The sequence below is a fragment of the Dipodomys spectabilis genome, unplaced genomic scaffold, assembly GCF_019054845.1.
Source record: "Dipodomys spectabilis isolate Male_0828 unplaced genomic scaffold, ASM1905484v1 ptg000043l, whole genome shotgun sequence".
Classification (NCBI taxonomy): domain Eukaryota; kingdom Metazoa; phylum Chordata; class Mammalia; order Rodentia; family Heteromyidae; genus Dipodomys; species Dipodomys spectabilis.
Window position 1 is genome coordinate 24918881 of NW_024870720.1, and position 20624 is coordinate 24939504.

At 38.4% G+C, this 20624-nt stretch overlaps 1 protein-coding gene and 1 pseudogene across 3 annotated transcripts; both read right to left on the bottom strand.

The window, feature by feature from the left end:
- Positions 1 to 555: 555 nt before the first annotated feature.
- Positions 556 to 20360, bottom strand: LOC122106780 (UDP-glucuronosyltransferase 2B31-like). Of its 2 annotated transcripts, XM_042678317.1 has the most exons (7): positions 20217 to 20360; positions 18262 to 19125; positions 17256 to 17404; positions 6854 to 6985; positions 5637 to 5724; positions 4559 to 4778; positions 556 to 1071 (listed from the first exon to the last, which is right to left on the bottom strand). In XM_042678317.1, the coding sequence occupies exons 2-7, from the start codon at positions 19019 to 19021 to the stop codon at positions 792 to 794; spliced, it is 1629 nt and encodes a 542-aa protein (XP_042534251.1). In that variant the 5' UTR covers positions 19022 to 19125; positions 20217 to 20360; the 3' UTR covers positions 556 to 791. The 2 variants fall into 2 exon arrangements, with proteins under 2 accessions (XP_042534251.1, XP_042534253.1); XM_042678319.1 differs by lacking the exon at positions 18262 to 19125.
- Positions 8528 to 9042, bottom strand: LOC122106786 (annotated as a pseudogene). Its single transcript, XR_006147238.1, has one exon. The product of XR_006147238.1 is annotated as a translationally-controlled tumor protein-like (transcript).
- Positions 20361 to 20624: the final 264 nt, after the last annotated feature.

Here is a 20624-nt window from a genome sequence, read left to right on the forward strand (position 1 = left end):
ATTTGAGGATCATGGTTCAAAGCCAGCCCAAGCAGTAAAATCCATGAGACTCTTATCTTCAATAAACCACCATAAAACTGGAAGTGGCACAGTGGCTCAAGCCGCAAAAAAAGAAAAAAAAAGAAGCTGAGGGCTGAGAACCATGGTTCAAAGCCAGTCTGTGAGACTCTTATTATAATTAACTATCAAAAAGTCAAAAGTGGAGTTTTAGCCCAAGTGATACAGCACTAGCCTTGAGGGAAAAAGCTATGGGACAGCTTCTAGGCCCTAAGCTCAAGTCCCAAGTAATGACACAAAAAGCAAAAATAAAATTGGGAACTTCCCTGTACTTAAACTATCTTTGTGAGAATTCACTTAGGATTTTCACCCACAAATTTTACAGTAAGTGTATTTGGACTCATTTTGGTTTTCTTTTTTTTTTTTTTGGGTCCGGTCGTGGGGCCTGAACTCTGGGCCTGGGCACTGTCCCTCAGCTCTTCAGCTCAAGGCTAGCGCTCTACCACTTGAGCCACAGCGCCACTTCCGGCTTTTTGCTTTTTGCTTATGTGGTGCTGAGGAATGGAACCCAGGGCCTCAGGCATGCAAGGCAAGCGCTCTACCACTGAGCCACCTTCCCAGCCCCTCATTTTGGTTTTCTTAGCACTTTTCACTTGGACTGAAATAGTCAGGTCTTAAACAAAAGGTAAATAATGGCAAGCAATATTTGAGGTGGCAAAGGAAGTTGTAATCATCTGGAAAAGGCAACTTCTTGCTGGCATTCACAGGACTTTTGGCTTCAGGAGTAGGCACAATTAGTCCTCTTTCTTCTTTCTTCCACTTTTAGTAAACTTCCGGCAACAAAAGAGGCAACATCTTGTGAAGATGAAGATGGTAGTTGCCACACAGGCCAGCAGAAAGCCAATCACATCCAGAGAGTGGTACTGGAACCAGTTGAGGTCATGGACAGCCGGGCGAAGGTGTTTAGCTCCTTTGTGGCGCATGACAAACTCAATCCAGAAGACAGCTCGATCCAGAGGCTTCACTGGCTGATCATGGTGAATTCTTGATAACTTCATTACATTCTGCTTATAGCTAAAAGAGAAACATAGAAGCAATTTCCTAAACATATTAAGCCAAGTAACGCTTTCTAAAAGTACCATGCAAATCTTTTCAATTAACTCTTATGGACATGCTACCCTAATGTTTTATTTTTGCTCACCAATATACAATGTTTGTTTCTTAACTGGATATTCTGACTGACTAATATTTGTGAAGTAAAGTGAAATATCATGAAAGAAAGTTATTATTCTTTTTTTTTTCATGAAAGGAAATAATAAAGAGATTCTATGTCCAGAAAATGCAAGTAGAAATTCAACTGGAGATCTCTTGTTTTCAAGCTTTTGAAGAGGGATCACATCCTGATGAGGGAAAAGCCTCATTACAATGCTCTCTTTTGCCCTTGATTTTCTACCTAGGCTCAAGAATATTTTACCAGCATTGCTCAAATTATATTACTTTTTCAGGTACTTATTCTATTTCTTCTTAGAAACAACTCTAGATACTCACCCACAGTGAGATGAGGATAATCTTAGGAACACACAAGTGCAATGCCTATGTGCAGCTAATCATGTAAAATAAGATTTATCGAAATGAACTCCAGGAAATGGAAACAAGAGGGTTTTTTTTCATTGTTGTCTTTCTTTTCTTGGTCTTGTTTGTTTATTTGGAGGGTTATAGGGGGGACAGAAATGGAAGGACAAAGGGCGAACAAATGTAGCAGTGGGCATGGGAGGGAAAAACCTGGGAAAGCGTGAGATAGGAGTGACATTGTCCAAATAGAAACGTAGTCAAGGGGCTGGGAAGGTGGCTCAGTGGTAGAGTGCTTGCCTTGCATGCATGAGGCCCTGGGTTCGATTCCTCAGCACCACATAAGCAAAAAGAAAAAAGCCGGAAATGGCGCTGTGGCTCAAGTTGTACAGAGCTAGCCTTGAACTGAAGAGCTGAGGGACAGCGCCCAGGCCCAGAGTTCAGGCTCCATGACCGGACCCAAAAAAAAAAAAAAAGAAAAAAGAAATGTAGTCATTATCTGACTTATATAACTGCAGCTCACCTCTATACCACCTCTACAATAACAATAAAAGTTAAAAATACATTTTAAAAAAGAGCTAGCAAGGATTCCCAAGGGATTAGAATGCAGCAAAATGGAAGACACGAATAATTTACCTCAGATCTTTATGAACTACCACATTGTTATAAATTATGTGTATGGGTTTGTTTTTTTTCCAGTCCTGGGGCTTGAACTCAGGGCCTGCTCACTGTCCCTGAGCTTCTTTTGCTCAAAGCTTGCACTCTACCATTTGAGCCACAGAACCATTTCAGACATTTTCTGTTTATATGATGCTGAGGAATCGAACTGAAGGCTCCATGCATGCTAGGCAAGCACTCTACCATTAAGCCACATTCCCAGCCCCTATAAATTTTTTTTAAAGAAAAAAAATCAACTTTCTTCTTGGATTTGATGAATCCAAGTGGCTAGAATTGCTCTTTTTCTCTTTGTCACTCTATCTTTGCTTATGCTTTTTGTTTTTTCTTTCCAGTTCTAGGGCTTGGACTCAGGGCCTGGGCATTGTCCCTGAGCTTCTTTTACTCAAGGCTAACACTCTACCACTTGAATCATAATGCCACTTCTGGCCTTTTTTGTTTATGTGGTATTGAGGAATTGAACCCAGGGCTTCATGCATGCTAGGCACTCTACCACTAAGCCACATTCCTAGCCCTCTGCTCACTCTTTACTTCCATTACATGCATTTTCTAGCTGTACCTTGAGGTTAATAGTGTTTTTTGAGACACCTTTATAAAAATTGAATGTCCTCTCCCTTTTTACTTACACATTATTCCCTACTGTACCACAAGGCTCGCTTTTGTTTCATTATTGAGGTCTTAGTTTAAAGGTCATATGTCAGAAGGTATTTTCCAGACTGTATTAACATAGCAACCCAAGCATGTGGAATGATTAGAATATCATGTTGCGTATTTTACTGGTGTGATAAAAAAAATGCTTCAATTATATAATATAAAAGTTTCAGTGACGCTGTAGCTCAAGCGGTAGAGCGTTCGCCTTGAGCTGAAGAGCTGAGGGACAGCGCCCAAGCCCAGACTTCAAGTCCCATGATGGACAAAAAAAAAAAAAATCATGTTGATCTGGGAAGGTGGCTCAGTGATAGAGTGCTTGCCTTCCATGCATGAGGCCCTGGGTTCGATTCCTCATCACCACATAAGCAGAAAAAGCCAGAAGTGGTGCTACGGCTCAAGTGGTAGAGCACTAGCTTTGAGCTGAAGAGCTGAGGGACAGTGCTCAGGCCCAGAGTTCAGGCCCCACGCCAGACAAAAAAAAAAAAAAAAAAAGTTCCAGGAGCAGGGTTCTGATGGCTCACACTGTAATCCTAGCTAATCAGGTTTATATCTGAGAATCGCTGTTCAAAACCAGCCAGAAAGTCCATGAGACTCATCTCCAATTAACCACCAGAAAACTGGAAGTGGTGCTATGGGTCAAAGTAATAGAGTGCTAGCCGTGAGCAACAGAGCTCAAGGCCTACATCCAGGCCCCGACTGACCAAAAAAAAGAAAGAAAGAAAAATGTTTCATGGGGCTGCAATGTAGGTCCAGTGATAGAGTACTTGTCTATTAAGTGCAAGGCAGTGGTAGTTCAATCTCTAGCACTGCCAGAAAACGTCAAATCATATAATTGAAACAGCATTTCCAATCTGCACATCAAGCTATAGAGCATTTGTTTAGTATTGACAAGGTTCAGAATTCAAATTCCAATATTGCTAAAAGAAGTTTCATGACTGTAAAAATAGTTTATACATTTAAATTTTATAAATTAACTACAGTTTGATATTTATGTAAATGTTATATGTATTATGTCATCAGTTAAATCTGTGAACAATGGAACTTAAAATTACACCAAAAGTGACAATTTTGAGAAATTTCAGGTCTACAATTAAAAAAATTTGTACTTTACCTTCAATTTCATCATTTTTTCTGTGTAGATTCAGTCATATTTTAAGAATTGTAATCTTATTAAAAATAGTTATATATAACCAATATTATTTGTGTATTTTGAAATTATTTCATTAGCTTATTATACAATGACTAAAGAAGATCAAATGTAACTTTAACTTTCTTGTTCAATATAAAAACAGATTTCTTTTGATTAAAAAAATCATTTAGCTGGGTGACAGTGTCTCATACCTGTTACTTTAGCTACTTTGGAGGCTAAGATCTGAGTATTGTGGTTCAAAGCCAGCCTAGGAAGGAAAGTCTGTGACATACTTATCTCTGATTAATCACCAGAGAAATGTGGAGTTCAAGTGTCTCAAGTGGTAGCTTGCCATCCTTGAGCAACAAAGCTCAGGGATAGTACTCAGGCTCTGACTTCAAGCCAAGACCAGCGCGCGCGCACACACACACACACACACACACACACACAACTTTTTTCAATAAAATCCTCCTACAAATAGGAATGAAATACATACTCATCTATAATACTATCTCATGAAAAAATAGTTACACTCACACAGGGTCATTAATGACTGTCTTCAAGGCATCAAGAAGATCTTTACTTGACAATGTGATAAAGTTCAATCCTATGGCTGCTCCCTTGGCTTTCATTTGATCAATGTTATGAGGTTGATCGGCAAACAAAGGGATGCCCACCATTGGGACTCCATGGTAGATGGCCTCATAGACACCATTGGTTCCACCATGAGTTATGAAAGCCTTGGTTTTGGGATGACCTGTAATTGGATGAATTTTCACAAAATTATCCATTTAAAATTTCAGGAACAAAATGAGGAAAGTATAACAGAATGCTTTAAAAGGGCTTTTTCTAGGTAGTAGAGAGCATAGTAATGAAGCTCCACTGAATTGGTTTTGCTATCTCAGAGCAACAGCCCTCTAGATATACTGGAGAGCCAATTCAAGGCTCCCTTGAAGAGGTAATGTGTGACTTCAGATTGGAAAATGAAAACAGGATTGACAAGAGGAAAACCAAAGCAACATTTTTGTAAAAGGTGCAACATATGCCAAATAAAAATTTAGGTACTATATCGAACTTGTTCTCAGAAAGAAATAGCAAAGTCAACAAATTTGCTATGTAGGGTAACATGAAGTGTGGTGGGTGTCATGCCAAAATCACAAGAAATACAGGCCACAGTTCATGGAGAAGTGTGTTACCACTTCATGAGAAAGTTTGTTGATTTAGCTTCATGGAATATGCAGAATCCCCGGTAATACTAGAGAGGATGTCATTGACAGTGACCTTCAAAATTCTTCTGCAGTAGGGAAATAAGGAAAGTGTCTGAAACAAACAATAGAGGGCCAATCCACAAAGTGACTGAAAAAATGCTTGGAGAAGCAATTCTATCTGAAATAAAGACACTTTGATTTTGCCCAGAAAGAAGTGAGTGTGTACACTACAGTGACAATTTTGCAATTGATTTATTTACTTTAATATTAGAAAAATGTGAAGACAAGTTAGTGGTATTTCTGAGGTTTGAAATAATAAATATTCAAGAAATGTGTTTTCTGTTGAGCCATTATGTTCACAACTGGCTATTTTTTGTGTTTTCACTGTTTGCTCCTTTGAATTTTACCAAGAAGGTCATTCTGGGGGAGCCACTTGTACAACCGAGTGTTGGATCCTAGGGTATCTGGTTTCTTGCCCTCATATCTCCATAGAACCTGTTAGGTAGAGAAAATATTATTCAATATCTCAAATGTCAACTTATAGCATGATTGAATTCTACAGTACTGATTTGTAAGTTAAATATTTTCCACATGAATAGATAAGGAATCTTGATAGGATATTTTAAAGTTATACGAACTACCAAAGGTCTGAAGGAAACAGAATACCTCTACATTTCTCATCATTTATTATCAACTAATGGTAATTGAGTTATGATATTCATAAAAATGTATTGTGACAAATTCAATCATTTATGAAATTTGGGGACAGTCATAATTCTAACATAAAAAAGTGTACTAAATTAGAAAGAATTAGCCATACATTAATTTTACTTTGAGTAGTTTATCTTTTTAAAAATGTATGTGTGTGTATATATGTGTGTGTGTGTGTGTGTGTGTGTGTGTGTGTGTGTGTGTGTGTGTATGGCGTCATCAAGAATCTTGAAAGGAACAGCAGTGCAGAATTTGGTGACTTTCGTTATGTCAAAAATGAACTTTACAACATTGGTGCAGGGGTGGGAGGGGGGAGGTTTGGGTGGGGGGGGCGGGGGAGGGGGAGGATGGGATGGAAAGGGGAAACAAAGGAGGAGGCTACAATGCTTGATAAGAAATGTACTCATTATCTTGCCCATGTAATTGTAACCCCTCTGTACGGTATTTTCACAATAAAAAAATTCAACCAAATTCAATGAAAAAAATATAATTAAGTGACTTTGGTGTATCTGTCTGCAGTTCCACTCTAATCACTCTAAAATATCTACTACTTTTTATTGCATATTTGGTATTATCTTTCTGGTTACAGTGATGATGCGATGATGCTAAAGTTACTATCAAGAAAAACATCTGGCATATATCTCTAAAAGCAATTTATAAGATGAATTAGAGATACTGTAATGTTTTTGTTATTGTTGTATTAGCTATACAGGCATTTGAACTCATGGCCTTGTGCTTGCTACTGTTTGAGGCATTCTCCCCCTCCAAATTTACTATTGACACAAAAAGTTTCTGGACTCATATCTTTTTCAGAGTTATTTTTAAGGTGCTATGTTTTGTTGTTGTTGTTTTGTTATTTTACAATGGAGGAATAATTCAGAATGGTTAAAGAAGACATGGACTTTAATCTTACCTTTTGTGGAATCTGTGCAAGAGCTGATGCAATTGTGTTGGCTCTTTCTTCTGTTAAGTTACTGACCATTGAACCCAGAGAAAACACCACCACACCATCCTCTCCAGAACTCTGGACAAAATCTTCCATTTCCTGTGAAGAAAGGTTTTCCCTTACAAAAGAGCAACAACACAGCAAACATACTAGAAAACATTGTTTTAAAAATCTGAGGGAAATTCAAGTATTATTAGGTTTTATTAGAGTATTGGCTATTTTCAGTTACTCAATAGCTCATTTGTTTATTGCAAAGGTGATTCACAGAGGGGTTATAGTAACATCAGTAAGGTAATGAGTTCATTTCCTTTGTTATTTATTTATTTTTTGGTCAGTAGTGGGGCTTGAACTCTGGGCCCAGGCACTGTCCCTCTGCTCTCCAGCTCAAGGCAAGTGCTCTACCCCTTGAGCCACAGCACTACTTCTGGTTTTCTGGTAGTTTATTGGAGATAAGAGTCTCTTGGACTTTCCTTCCTGGACTGGCTTTAAACCATGATCCTCACATCTCAGTCTCCTAAATAGCTAGGATTACAGGCATGAGCCACCAGTGCCCGGCTATGAATACATTTCTTTTTGAACTATGTTAACCTCTTCCTCATTTTCTCTCTCTCCCCACTCTCCTGCTCCCCAAGTTGTCAAGTTCATTTCCAACCTAATGACTACTATCTCTGTTACATCAGTTCTCTATTTGTCACATTTCTGTGATTCCCCTTCCCTTCCCCAAATCAGATAAACTTATATACAAGACAAAGGGTATACATGTAAAAAACAGTAACAATGAGGAAACATCAAAGAAAAAAATAGAAAGAAAAAAGAAATAACCACAAATAGTACAATAAAAAAAAACACTTTTGCTTCCATTTCTTGGAATTCATTTTGATAAGCATCATTTTATATGATCACATCCAGATTGCTATTGAGCCATTGTGATCCTCTCCTAAAAATATCCTAGACATATTCTAATTACTGCAAATGGGGGAAACCATGCAGCCTATGTTTCTTTTGATCTGGTTTGCCTTGCTTAATATAGATTTTTCCAAGTCTTCCATTTCCTTATGAATGGGACAATGCCATTCTTTTTGGTGGAGGCACAGAATTCCATTGTGTATAGACCACATTTTTTTGATCCATTCATCTACTGAGGCCATCTGGGTTGGTTATCTTAGCTATGGTAACTAATGTTGCAATGAACATAGTTGTGCTGGTAGCTTTATTGTGGGCTTATTTGTGGTCATTTGGGTAAATGCCCAGGAATGGGATTTCTGGGTTATAGGGAAACTATGTTTAGCCTTTTGAGAAACCTCCATATTGCTTTCTAGAGTGGTTGAACAAGTTTACATTCCTGACTACAGTATAGTAGCATTCTCTTTTGGCCACATCCCTGTTATTATTTGTTATCTTTATAATGAGATGGAATCTCAAAGTTGCTTTGATATGCATTTCTTTCTTTCTTTTTTCTTTTTTGAGTTCAAACGCACTTTTTAGACAACCTACATAACTTTTTTTTTTCTTAAAAAACAATGTCTCCACTCCAAATAAACCATGGTCAAAAGAAATGAAGAGTTCCAAATGACATCAGTCTCATTTGTCTTATGTCCTGTTGTTGTGTGGATGACAAGCAGCAGCCAGTTATGGTTGCCCAATTTGTTAACATTTTTCCATTTCTAAACCATCCTCAAAGAAAATCAGAAATGGGGGTCACACTATCCTCACAGTAGTCCAGAAGAGCAACTATGTCATCTGGATTCATGTTTTCACCAATAAAAAACTGGTAGTTACTGAAATTAGCAAGGATGTGCTTGATTTGCTCTGCAGCTCTTGTCATAAAAGGCTTTACTCTTTCAGGTTTCTGTTCTTCAAGATCGCCTGAAGTGATTTCGTATAATCGTTGATATACTTTTTGTAGGCTTCCTTTGTGAAACTGGTCTCCTGCAAGTGATGGTTCATGATGATGTCCACACCAGTGACTACTGTGCGTTTGGTACCTTCGCCCTCGGGGCCTTCAGCGGAGGCATTTCCACCAATGAGCGAGTCATCAATGGTACCCTCTGTCCTACTGACCATCTTGTCCTCCACCTCCAGGCACAGCCCGTCTGCGATCTCCGGGATCTTGTAGACGTCAGAGAACAGCTCATCAGGTCCCTGTAGATGATCATGATGGCGGCCAGGGGGAGCCGGCAGCGCTGGCTTCAGCAGGAGCTCTGAGCTGTGCTGTAGGGAGGGTGGAGGTGGGGGGGAGCTCTGAGCTGTGCTGTAGGGACGGTGGAGGCGGAGGGGGGGGGCAGAAGAGCTGATTTGCGTTTCTTTTGTGGCCAGAGCTGCTGAACTTTTCTTCATGTGTCTATTATCCTTTCTTTCTTTCTTTCTTTCTTTCTTTCTTTCTTTCTTTCTTTCTTTCTTTCTTTCTTTCTTTCTTTCTTTCTTTCTTTCTTTCTTTCTTTCTTTCTTTCTTTCTTTCTTCCTTCCTTCTTCTTTCTTTCTTTCTTTCTTTCTTTCTTTCTTTCTTTCTTTCTTTCTGTCTTTCTTTCTGTCTTTCTGTCTTTCTTTCTGTCTTTCTTTCTGTCTTTCTTTCTTTCTTTCTTTCTTTCTTTCTTTCTTTCTTTCTTTCTTTCTTTCTTTCTTTCTTTCTTTCTTTCTGTCTTTCTTTCTGTCTTTCTGTCTTTCTTTCTGTCTTTCTTTCTGTCTTTCTTTCTTTCTTTCTTTCTTTCTTTCTTTCTTTCTTTCTTTCTTTCTTTCTTTCTTTCTGTCTTTCTGTCTTTCTTTCTTTCTTTCTTTCTTTCATCAGTCATGGGGCCTGAACTCTGGGCCTGGGCGCTGTTCCTCAGCTCTTCAGCTCAAGGCTAGTGCTCTACCACTTGAGCCATAGCCCCACTTCTTGCTTTTTCTGATTATGTAGTACTGAGGAACCCAGGGCCTCATGCATGCAAAACAAGCACTCTATCACTGAACCACCTTCCCAACCCCTATTGTCCATTATTATTTTTTCTTTGGAGAAGTCTGTCTTTTAAACTTTAGCACACTTATTGATGGGATTGCTTTTCTTGGAGGATTTGTTTTCAGGGGTTTAATTTTTGGTGGGGAGTTTAATTTTTTGAATTCGAAGTATATTTTAGATATGAGGCCCTTGTCTGATGTATAGCTAGTAATGAGCTGCCCACAATCTGTGTGTTTTCTATTTATCTTGCTAGCTATGTCCTTTACATGCAGAAACTCTTCATTTTGATATCAATCCTATTTGTCCAGTCTTTCTTTGATTTGTTGTGTGTCTGGATCTTTGTCTAGGAAGTTTCAACCTGTGCCAAGGAGCCCTAGTGTTTCCCCCATCCCTTCCTGTAATATTTTCAGGATATCTGGTCTTATATTGAGGTCTTTGATCAGTTTGGACTTGATTTTGGTGCAGGGTGACATGTAAGGATCTAACTTCATCTTTCTACATGTTTATCTCCAATTCTGCTGGCACCATTTCTTGAAGATGCTGTCTTTCTTCCATCCTGTTTTTTTGGCTCCCTTATCAAAGATTAGTGACCATAAGTCAGTGGGTTCATTCTTCTCTTCTATTCCATTCCACTCAGACCTGTTCCTATGCCATTACCAAGCTGTTTTTATTACTACAGCTTTATAATAGACTTTGAAGTTTGGTATTGATATTCTTCCAGCACTGCTAAGGATTGTTTTTGCTATTCTGGGTCTTCTATTGTTCCATATGATTTTTTACATTGCTTCTTCTATATTATTGAAAAATGTTGTTGCAATATTGTTGAGTATTACATTGAATTTGTAGATAGCTTTGGGCAGTATTCCATTTTCAGGATGTTAATCCTCCCAACCCAGGAGCATGGGAGGTTTTCCCACTTCCTTAAATATGTTTTAATTTCTTATTTCAGGTTTTAAAATTTTTGATCATACAGGTCCTTCACATCTTGGGTTAAGTTAATTCCAAGGGTTTTTTGTTTGTGCCATTACAAAAGGAGTATTTTACTGATTTCAGCCTCACTCTTCTCATTGTTGGAATATAGAAAAGCTTCAATAGCTCATTTTGTTTGGGAAGGAATACATAATATGACATAAATATGCCGTGGACCGGCTCTGTCGGGACGACGGAGGACACCTAATGGAGAAACTGGAATAGGTGGGGAGATGGCAAACAGACAACTCACACACAAGAGGAGTGGATGCTGAGTGCGATTTAATGCAGAGGATAACAAGCTTTTAGAGCAAAAGTCTCCATGAGAAATGGCAAAAGGTTACACAATCTTGCTGCAGGGCTTCGTTCTTGGGTGGTCACAAGCTGGTCGCCTGATCTTGTTTTTTGGATGACGAGCTATGACTATAGGCACTTGTTTTCAGCTTTACCTCTATTTTTAAGAAATACAATGGGTTTCGATGTTTATCACCAATTAACTATTAACCAGAGCATATGGGCAAGGTGCTGAACAGAAAGGCATGAACTCTAGTACTTCATAGTTACTTTTGTTTAGTTTTGTACTTTATACCTTTTAAATCTTTTCTAAGCAATTGTGCTTAGAGGGTTCCCAATTTGTGGCCAAAAATCATGATATTCAGTATACTTAGTTAAATCTGGCCATATATCAAATTTAAGCTCATAGTGTCTTTTCTGTAACCCTTTCACATAATCGTTTACTTTTTTCTATAGAGGCCTTAACTGTCCCATAAGATCTTTCTTGTTCCTTCTTTAATAGTAAGCACCAAGGAGGCCTAGATCTAGCAAGTCTCTTAGTAAATGAAAGAGAGTAACAGGAACTTCTTTCTCCTAAGTAGTTTTCCCAGCAATTGCCATCCTTATCATACACACCTGTAAAAGGCTATGGATTTAGGGGAAGTCTCTGGGGTCCTCTAGGTAATGGAGGATCCCACCATTTTCCTCTGATAAGCCATTGTCATCTTTTCTCTACCAACCTTTTAGGAATCTTATTTAGCTTTTGGTCTAAATATCCCTCTACATCTTTCTTATCTACAGGATATCTATGTGAATCTATTGTATATGTTTTTAGGATTAAAGGAAAGTCCCCAGTAGCCATACACTCTTTCTGCTCTAGCCACGCCTACAGCTTCTTGTAAATCTCTTACAAACAATTCCTTCTGCTGAAGTGACGTCATGAAACCCCCAATACTTTTATATTTACTTATGACTTGTCTACTAGCCTCCATAAGAGGGGATTTCAGGGTAGCACTTAACTCTGGTGAGTTAGTCATGTTTTAAGACACTCATCAGATGTTGGAGTCGTCAACACTCTTAAGAAAGAGCTTTGAATAAGGGAACGTTGAGCATAAGTACAATGAGCAGCAGGAACAAATAGGCACTCCTATACAGTGAAGAAAAGAAAAACAGGAACAGAAACACATCTTTCCCAGGGGCTTGCCAGCCTTTTCTCTGGCACATCTAAAAAATAAAAAAGGGGCAAATGCCATGCCTACTCCGGTGGAGTCTGCTTAGCATGGGAAACCTGCTTTCAGACCTGAGAATGGGGCTTCACAGAGACCTATCTCTGAGAATGGGACTTCACCGAAGTCTACCTCAGAGAATGGGGCTTCAAAGAGGCCTACCTCCTGGAAAGGCTGGCAAGCCCCTGGGAAAGATGTGTTTCTGTTCCTGTTTTTCTTTTCTTCACTGTATAGGAGTGCCTATTAATCTTTTACTGTTCCTGCTGCTCATTGTACTTACTCATGCTCAACGTTCCCTAATTCAAGGCTCTTTCTTAAGAGTGTTGACGACTCCAACATCTGATGAGTGTCTTAAAAACATGACTAACTCACCAGAGTTAAGTGCTACCCTGAAATCCCCTCTTATGGAGGCTAGTAGACAAGTCATAAGTAAATATAAAAGTATTGGAGGGTTCATGACGTCACTTCAGCAGAAGGAATTGTTTGTAAGAGATTTACAAGAAGCTGTAGGCGTGGCTAGAGCAGAAAGAGTGTATGGCTACTGGGGACTTTCCTTTAATCCTAAAAACATATACAATAGATTCACATAGATATCCTGTAGATAAGAAAGATGTAGAGGGATATTTAGACCAAAAGCTAAATAAGATTCCTAAAAGGTTGGTAGAGAAAAGATGACAATGGCTTATCAGAGGAAAATGGTGGGATCCTCCATTATCTAGAGGACCCCAGAGACTTCCCCTAAATCCATAGCCTTTTACAGGTGTGTATGATAAGGATGGCAATTGCTGGGAAAACTACTTAGGAGAAAGAAGTTCCTGTTACTCTCTTTCCTTTACTAAGAGACTTGCTAGATCCAGACCTCCTTGGTGCTTACTATTAAAGAAGGAACAAGAAAGATCTTATGGGACAGTTAAGGCCTCTATAGAAAAAAGTAAACGATTATGTGAAAGGGTTACAGAAAAGACACTATGAGCTTAAATTTGATATATGGCCAGATTTAACTAAGTATACTGAATATCATGATTTTTGGCCACAAATTGGGAACCCTCTAAGCACAATTGCTTAGAAAAGATTTAAAAGGTATAAAGTACAAAACTAAACAAAAGTAACTATGAAGTACTAGAGTTCATGCCTTTCTGTTCAGCACCTTGCCCATATGCTCTGGTTAATGGTTAATTGGTGATAAACATCGAAACCCATTGTATTTCTTAAAAATAGAGGTAAAGCCGAAAACAAGTGCCTATAGTCATAGCTCGTCATCCAAAAAACAAGATCAGGTGACCAGCTGGTGACCACCCAAGAACGAAGTCCTGCAGCAAGATTGTGTAACCTTTTGCCGTTTCTCATGGAGACACTTGCTATAAAAGCTTGTTATCCTCTGCATTAAATCGCACTCAGCATCCACTCCTCTTGTGTGTGAGTTGTCTGTTTGCCATCTCCCCACCTATTCCAGTTCCTCCATTAGGTGTCCTCTGTCGTCCCGACAGAGCCGGTCTGTGGCATAAATAGAGTCATATTACCATTTTGGGGAGTACCAGAATCTGAACTTGGGGCCTTTACTCATGCTTGACTTGCTTGTTCCACTGGCATGTTAAGTTGCACATTATTAATGTGTTAGGATCATATGAAAATGATACTATTAAAATGTTTGCTTTCTACTTATTTCTTTTTTTTTTTTAGTTTAATTTTATTTTATTTGTGAACATACTGTACAGAGGGGTTACAATTACATGGGCAGGATAATGCGTACATTTCTTACCAAGCATTGCAGCCTCCTCCTTTGTTTACCCTTCACATCCCTTCCCAGCCTCCCCCCTCCCACCCCAATCCCAATCCTTCTCGTCCCCCCCCCCCCTCCCCCCCCGCACCGACACTGTAAAGCTCGTTTTGGACATGACAACTTGTACTTCTCTTTGTTGCAACAGGTCCACCTGTATCCTTAAACAACTGGTTTTTCCCCATCTCCTCCATAAGTTATACTGACTCTACTTATTTCTTAAAAGTAGGATGACAATTTAAAATACTAGATCTTATGTGCCACTTTATGAAATATCATGTTATTTTCTGATCAAATTCCTTAGTAATTGCAAATTAAAAAGTCTCTTTTCAGTAACCAAAGGTAAGAACATATATGTCTATACTACACATGCAGTATGTATTTTCTCTGTGTTCCTTTTGTCAGGCTCCTATTATTCTGAAGCCCAAATTACCCAAGGCAGTGTCAATGAGGCATTCTGAGTGATTAGTATTTGGAAGAAATAGAAATATCATTCTGCTAAGACAAACAACCCTATCATGTTCTAAGCTGTACTAGTTTAGGATCCCAAGGCATAATTTAAATGCTGGAGTAAAAGCAAGGAAACAATGAGTTTGCCTGAAAATAATATGAATGTCATGTTTTATATTTCTGAGAAAGATTACATGTTAAGCTGACAAGGGTATGGAAAATTACAATAAAATGTTAGCATTTCTTTTCTTGAATTCAGGCAAAACTCATATATTTTCTTGTAACTTAAGCTGCAGAATATCTATTTCTAGGATTTTCCTTGAGAATACATCCTTGATCAGTTGGATGACTAGTTCCTATTAAAAGTGGAATCCTTGCTAAAGTATCTGGTCCAACATATTAGCAAATGAATCATCATTTGTAACAGAAGGCATTGCCCTGCCAGCTCTGGACTTGGTGTGTCCCAAGATAAAATCATTGGTAGATTGTTTTCAGCGATATGACTTCCTCCTCTTCAAGCTCAAACATAATTCAAATTATTCTGCACAGGAATATTCAGTTGCCACAAAATGCTAAATAAGAAACTTAAGTTGACTTTTAAAACCCTACCTGTAAAGGGTATGGATAGACAATGTACATGGTAAAGTTTAGTCAATTATGAGATAATTTGCAAAGTAAACAAAAGCATAAATGATTACAACAGCCCCCATATCCCTAGACAATTCTACACTGGTGTTTTATCTGTATTGATTATTTTCTACATAACACAGCATGAAGATGGACTATTAACATATGAGTGGGCGTAATCATCTCTATGAATTTTCTGCTCTAGTTTCTATTACTTGCTGTCTTTATTCATGCAATTAAATGTTTTCCATTTTCATCATCTTCTGCCTGTGCAATCTAACATGGTAAATGCATTTTGAGGTATTCTTTTTAAAAAAAATTTTTTTTATTTTATTTGTGAACATACTGTACAGAGGGGTTACAATTACATGGGCAGGATAATGCATACATTTCTTACCAAGCATTGTAGCCTCCTCCTTTGATTTTGAGGTATTCTTTAAAAAAAATCTCATATCTTTCCATGCTTAACATTTTTGTGCACTACGAGAATTTGAACTCAAGTTCATGCTTCACTTGCTTGTCCTGCTGACACTCTGCCACTTGAGCCTTGCCTCTCCCCCTGCTTCCACACTCAACACTTTTCTCTTTCTTTCCTTCTTTCCTTCCTTCCTTCTTTCTTTCTTTCTTTCTTTCTTTCTTCCTTCCTTTCTTTCTTTCTTTCTTTCTTTCTTTCTTCCTTTCTTTCTTTCTTTCCTTCCTTCCTTCCTTCTTTCTTTCTTTCTTTCTTTTTGTGCTGGTCCTGGTGCTTGAACCCAAGGTCTGGGAGCCATCTTTGAGCTTTTCTGCTCAAGGTTAGTGCTCTAACACTTGAGCCACTGCTCCACTCTTGTCCTATTGGTGGTTAATCAGATAGGAGTCTCACAGACTTTCCTGCCTAGGCTGGCTTTGAACTACAACCTCAGATTTTAGTCAGCTGAGCAACTAGGATTACAGGTGTTCCACCCTGCCTACTTGCTCTAACGGCATTAATAAGTGTTTCAAACCAATACTCCTCTGGCTCCCACTTACCTCTCCAGAATCATCTACTTTTTTTTTTTTTTTGATCAGTCATGGGGCTTGAGCTCAGGGCCTGAGTTCTGTCCCTGAGCTCTTTTGCTCAAGGCTAGTGTTCCACCACTTTGAGCCCCAGTGCCACTTCTGGTTTAAGAATCTCATGGGGACTTTTCTGCCTGGGTTGGCTTCGAACCATGATCGTCATATCTCAGCCTTCTGAGTAGTTAGGATTATAAGCATGAGCCTGGCTCATTTGCATTTTTATTATCCTCCTCCTGCTAAACTAAGCTTGGAGCTCTTCAGTACTATGCTTATGATTCTGTTCTTTACTCTCCCCTCCCCCCCATCCATTCATCTATTTCAGTACATTATCCAGTTAAGCTTTAAATTTATGAACTAAATCTAAGATGTTATCTGTAATGTCTTCTTTATGTTCCTTAATATTGATGTATTTCCCTAGGGTAACACTTTCATATAATTGCTTATTACTTTCCATAGGTCTTAAATGAAGTGAATATAAAATAGGTGTTGTTTCAGAATCGTGTCTCTATTTTTTCTGAACATATTCAGCATTTATTTGACATGTTATAAACACTTTATAAATATTCCTTGAATGAATGATTTATTCTTTCTTAAGAATTCCATAGGGGCTGGGAAGGTGGCTCAGTGGTAGAGCGCTTGCCTTGCATGCCTGAGGCCCTGGGCTTGATTCTTCAGCACCACATAAGCAAAAAAGAAAAAAGCCGGAAGTGGCGCTGTGGCTCAAGTGGTAGAGCACTAGCCTTGAGCTGAAGAGCTGAGGAACAGCGCCCAGGCCCAGAGTTCAGGCCCCACGACTGGACCCCCCCCCCCCCAAAAAAAAAAAAAAAGAATTCCATAATGAGAGCTTACACTGACTGACCATAGTCACAAATGAAACTGGTTCTCCTACTTTTGTTTCTTGGTGGTAATGAAACACAGTCAGCTGTGATGGGATAGAAATGCAAGTCCATATTCAACAGGATACTTTATCACAATTCTTATCTCTCTCACATCCAGCCAGGCTCCTTGAATAAGGAAGGCAGAGTCATTTCCAACAGTACAAACCAGTAATAAGGCAGGTTTAATGAACAGGCTTACCTTAGGCAGAGGTTTGGCAGGTTTGCAGTGGAATCCTCCAATAAATTCAAAATTTGGTAAGAGTGGGCGAGGAAATTCAATATCCCAATAGGTTCGAATGAGCCATATGTCAGCTTTCCTCATTGCTTCAAATATTGTAGTGGGTCTCCCTGAATACAATAGAAAATACAACAAGCAGGGTAATCAGGAAATTTATGGTATGTGATTCCCTGAAATGACTTAGAATACTGCAGGCAAGATGTATATTCTGTTTTGCTAAAAGATAAATGTCTACATACATATTATATAAATGATACTATCTCAAAGCTATGAAAGTAGCAAATATGAATTTAAAGCCATTTTATCAACTAGACTCATTTATTAACACGATTACAGTGTCAGATGCAGTTTTTCAAGAAGAATACAGTGTAGTTTTTATAGTTTGGCCAGGAATTTTCTTGATCCTGGGTTCTCCAAGTCAAGTCTGAGCTTTCAAAATGTACAACAAAATTCCTAGTGACTTCATTCCTACTAAGAGATTGATAAGATTAACTGACTACACACACATACACACACGTACACATGTACATATGCACAAGTGTGTATATACATATATACATACATATGTACTTGTTGAAAGTCATAGCTTAGATACTGAAAAACAATTGCAAAAGATTTCTCCTCTTAGACAAATATTGTAATGGATAGTGAGACATTTGCTAAAGGTTTTCATTACAGTTCTTTAACATGAAAGAAAGGTAGAGTAAAATGGGTAAGCAATTTCTATGACCAAAAAATTAGTGGTATTCTGAACAGGGATGGCCACAAGCTTCTAACAGGCTTCCATAAAGCAATCCTTCCATAGTCCTCTGAGATGAATGGGCCGTTTTCCATTCTTACAACATCAGATTCTACTTTCAGTCCATCTTCTGATTTTATTACACTTCTCATTTTATTATACACAAACTCATAGACAAAGGGGCAGAAAAGTTCAGATTTCAAAGTAACAGTTAATGATGTAGCTTACCCAGAACTTCACTATAAAACTGATTCCACTTCTTCTCATTAAATATTTCTAATCCAAAGTCAAAAAATGTCACCAATATCATGTTTTTTACTCTCTCCATGAATGTCATTTGATCAGTGAGTCCTGATATAGGAACGGGCACATAGGAAGGAGGGACTGGAATCCCTCCACAGTATTTCTCATATGTGTAGCCAGGGAAGAAGTGGAGAGTGTACACAAAAGGAATATTGAGTAGCTCAGCCAGCAGTTCTCCACAGGGAACCACAGGGTCTGCCAGAAGGGCATCAAACTTCGATTCTTGTAGTTTTGTCATAAGTTTCTTGTTGAACACTACATCTTTGCAGAGCATTTCATTAACATCTGAAAAATGCATGAATGTTTTTTGCATTTCTGAATAGGCTTTCCAAAATGAATATTTTGGAAGTTCATATATCCATTCATTGATCCAATATTTGAAAACATTTTCATGGTCACTTTTATCCAAAGATGAAGAATAAACCTCAAATTTAAAAGCAGATGCCTTGCCAGAATCCACATGAATGGAAGCAGATGATGCCAGAACAGTCACCTCATGACCTCTCTGCACGATCTCTTCCAGGATTACTTTGACATTGATCCAATGGCTGTATTCCATAGGCAACATTAGCAGCTTCCCACAATTTCCAGGAGCAAGAAAACATATTAGTTGTATCAGAAGAACAAGTGAAGTCCATTTCAAAGACATCTTGGAGCAATGGGGTTTTATTTTTTCTGTTGTCATTTCTTATTCCTCTCTGGATTTTTTTTTTCATCACATATGAGTAAATCAAACAAGAAATTAAAGTACAACACTACAGTTCAAGGTGCACCTATAGTGGGAATGATCTGCAAAAGAATAAACAGAACTTTGTGACTTCAAGATTGTAAAAGTTGAGATGTGTAAGTCGTTATGTCGAAACGAACTTTACAACTTTGGTGGGAAGGAAGGAGGGGCGGGAAGGATTGGGTGGGGGGCTGCGGGGAGGATGGGAAGGGATGGGAAGGGGAAACAAAGGAGGAGGCTACAATGCTTGCTAAGAAATGTACTCATTATCTTGCCCATGTAATTGTAACCCCTCTGTAAACTATGTTCACAATAAAAAATAAAAATTAAAAAAGTACTAATAATCTCTTTCTAAATAAAGCCACAATTTACCATAAAAAAGAAATGTACTCATTATCTTGCCCATGTAATTGTAATCCCTCTGTACAGTATTTTTGCAATTAAAAAAAGATTGTAAAAGTTATGTACTATCACTTTTATATTTATTTGTGCAATGATTGTCTGAGACTGAATTACTGTGTGTTAGGTATTATTTTACTTTACCTGCTGCTTTAGGATGTAGTTAGAGGACTTGAAATAAGGTATTATATAAGATTTTGACTCATTTTTGGTTACCTATCATTATAGTTTTACTAAGATTGTATTACGTTCAGCTTGTTTGAAGATTTAAATTTATCACTTCATTGATAAAGATGAGTTACTTATGGTTAAAATTATTTTATATCTGTCTTAATTCTGTATTCCTTTATGGCTTGTCTCAAACTTTGTCAGAATTTCCCGGTCTTTCTCCAAACATTCTTTTGAAAGCAATAGGTTAGACATGATGGTATTTGAGTTTAGACTTTCAGTAAACTATCCTTTGAGTCCTCTTTATAAACCATCACTACTTACTCAATAAAGCTACACCAAGTTCTCTTACCATTGTGACTTGTCCAGAAATTATTATTCTGTGATTGAAGTCAAGGACTCTAAGTGAAGAGTCCCTACTTTTTTTTTTTTTACTTTTTGAGGGAAACTTCACAAACCTTCACCTGCATCCGCTGACACTATCACCATTCTACGCTCCGTCTCCTACCGATCCTGACGCTTCCTGTTAGTATGAATAACAAGCTTTTTAAAGAATAGTTTCAGAATGTACATAAAGTTCACAAACCTTCCTTTCAGCCCTTGGGCCTTACGCAAGTCTTGATATTGTTTGTGGGTGGTCTCAGAGATGAAAGATCGCAAGATTCCTGGAATGGCAAACAAGCAGCTGAAGAACACATACGCAGAAGCAAGGATTTTAAAACGAAAAGTGAAAGCTCAGAGCGCAGGGAAACAGTTGGCTCCAGCGCAAGCGCATTACAGCTTCAGCCTTCAAAGGCTGGAGTGTGGGAAGAGTCTAACAACAGCCCCCTAACGACAGGGGGCTGGTTGTAGGGAAATGCAGGATTAAGTTTTCTGGACCGGATCTGCGCAGGTGCAAGCTTATCACCCCTGGGTCCCCAATCCCTTCAATTTAAGAATATGTATGAGTGCAACCCTCATGGACAAAGCCTTAAATTGGGGTTTTCCTGAGAAG

What these genes read in the sequence shown, in the direction of transcription:
- LOC122106780 (XM_042678317.1), bottom strand. Translation starts at nt 19,021, where the DNA reads ATGACAACAGAAAAAATAAAACCCCATTGCTCCAAGATGTCTTTGAAA. An exon ending in CTGCCAAACCTCTGCCTAAG is followed by an intron (nt 6,986 to 17,255) that starts GTAAGCCTGTTC and finishes CTTTCTTCACAG; the next exon opens with GAAATGGAAGATTTTGTCCA. An exon ending in CCCCCAGAATGACCTTCTTG is followed by an intron (nt 4,779 to 5,636) that starts GTAAAATTCAAA and finishes ATCCAATTACAG; the next exon opens with GTCATCCCAAAACCAAGGCT.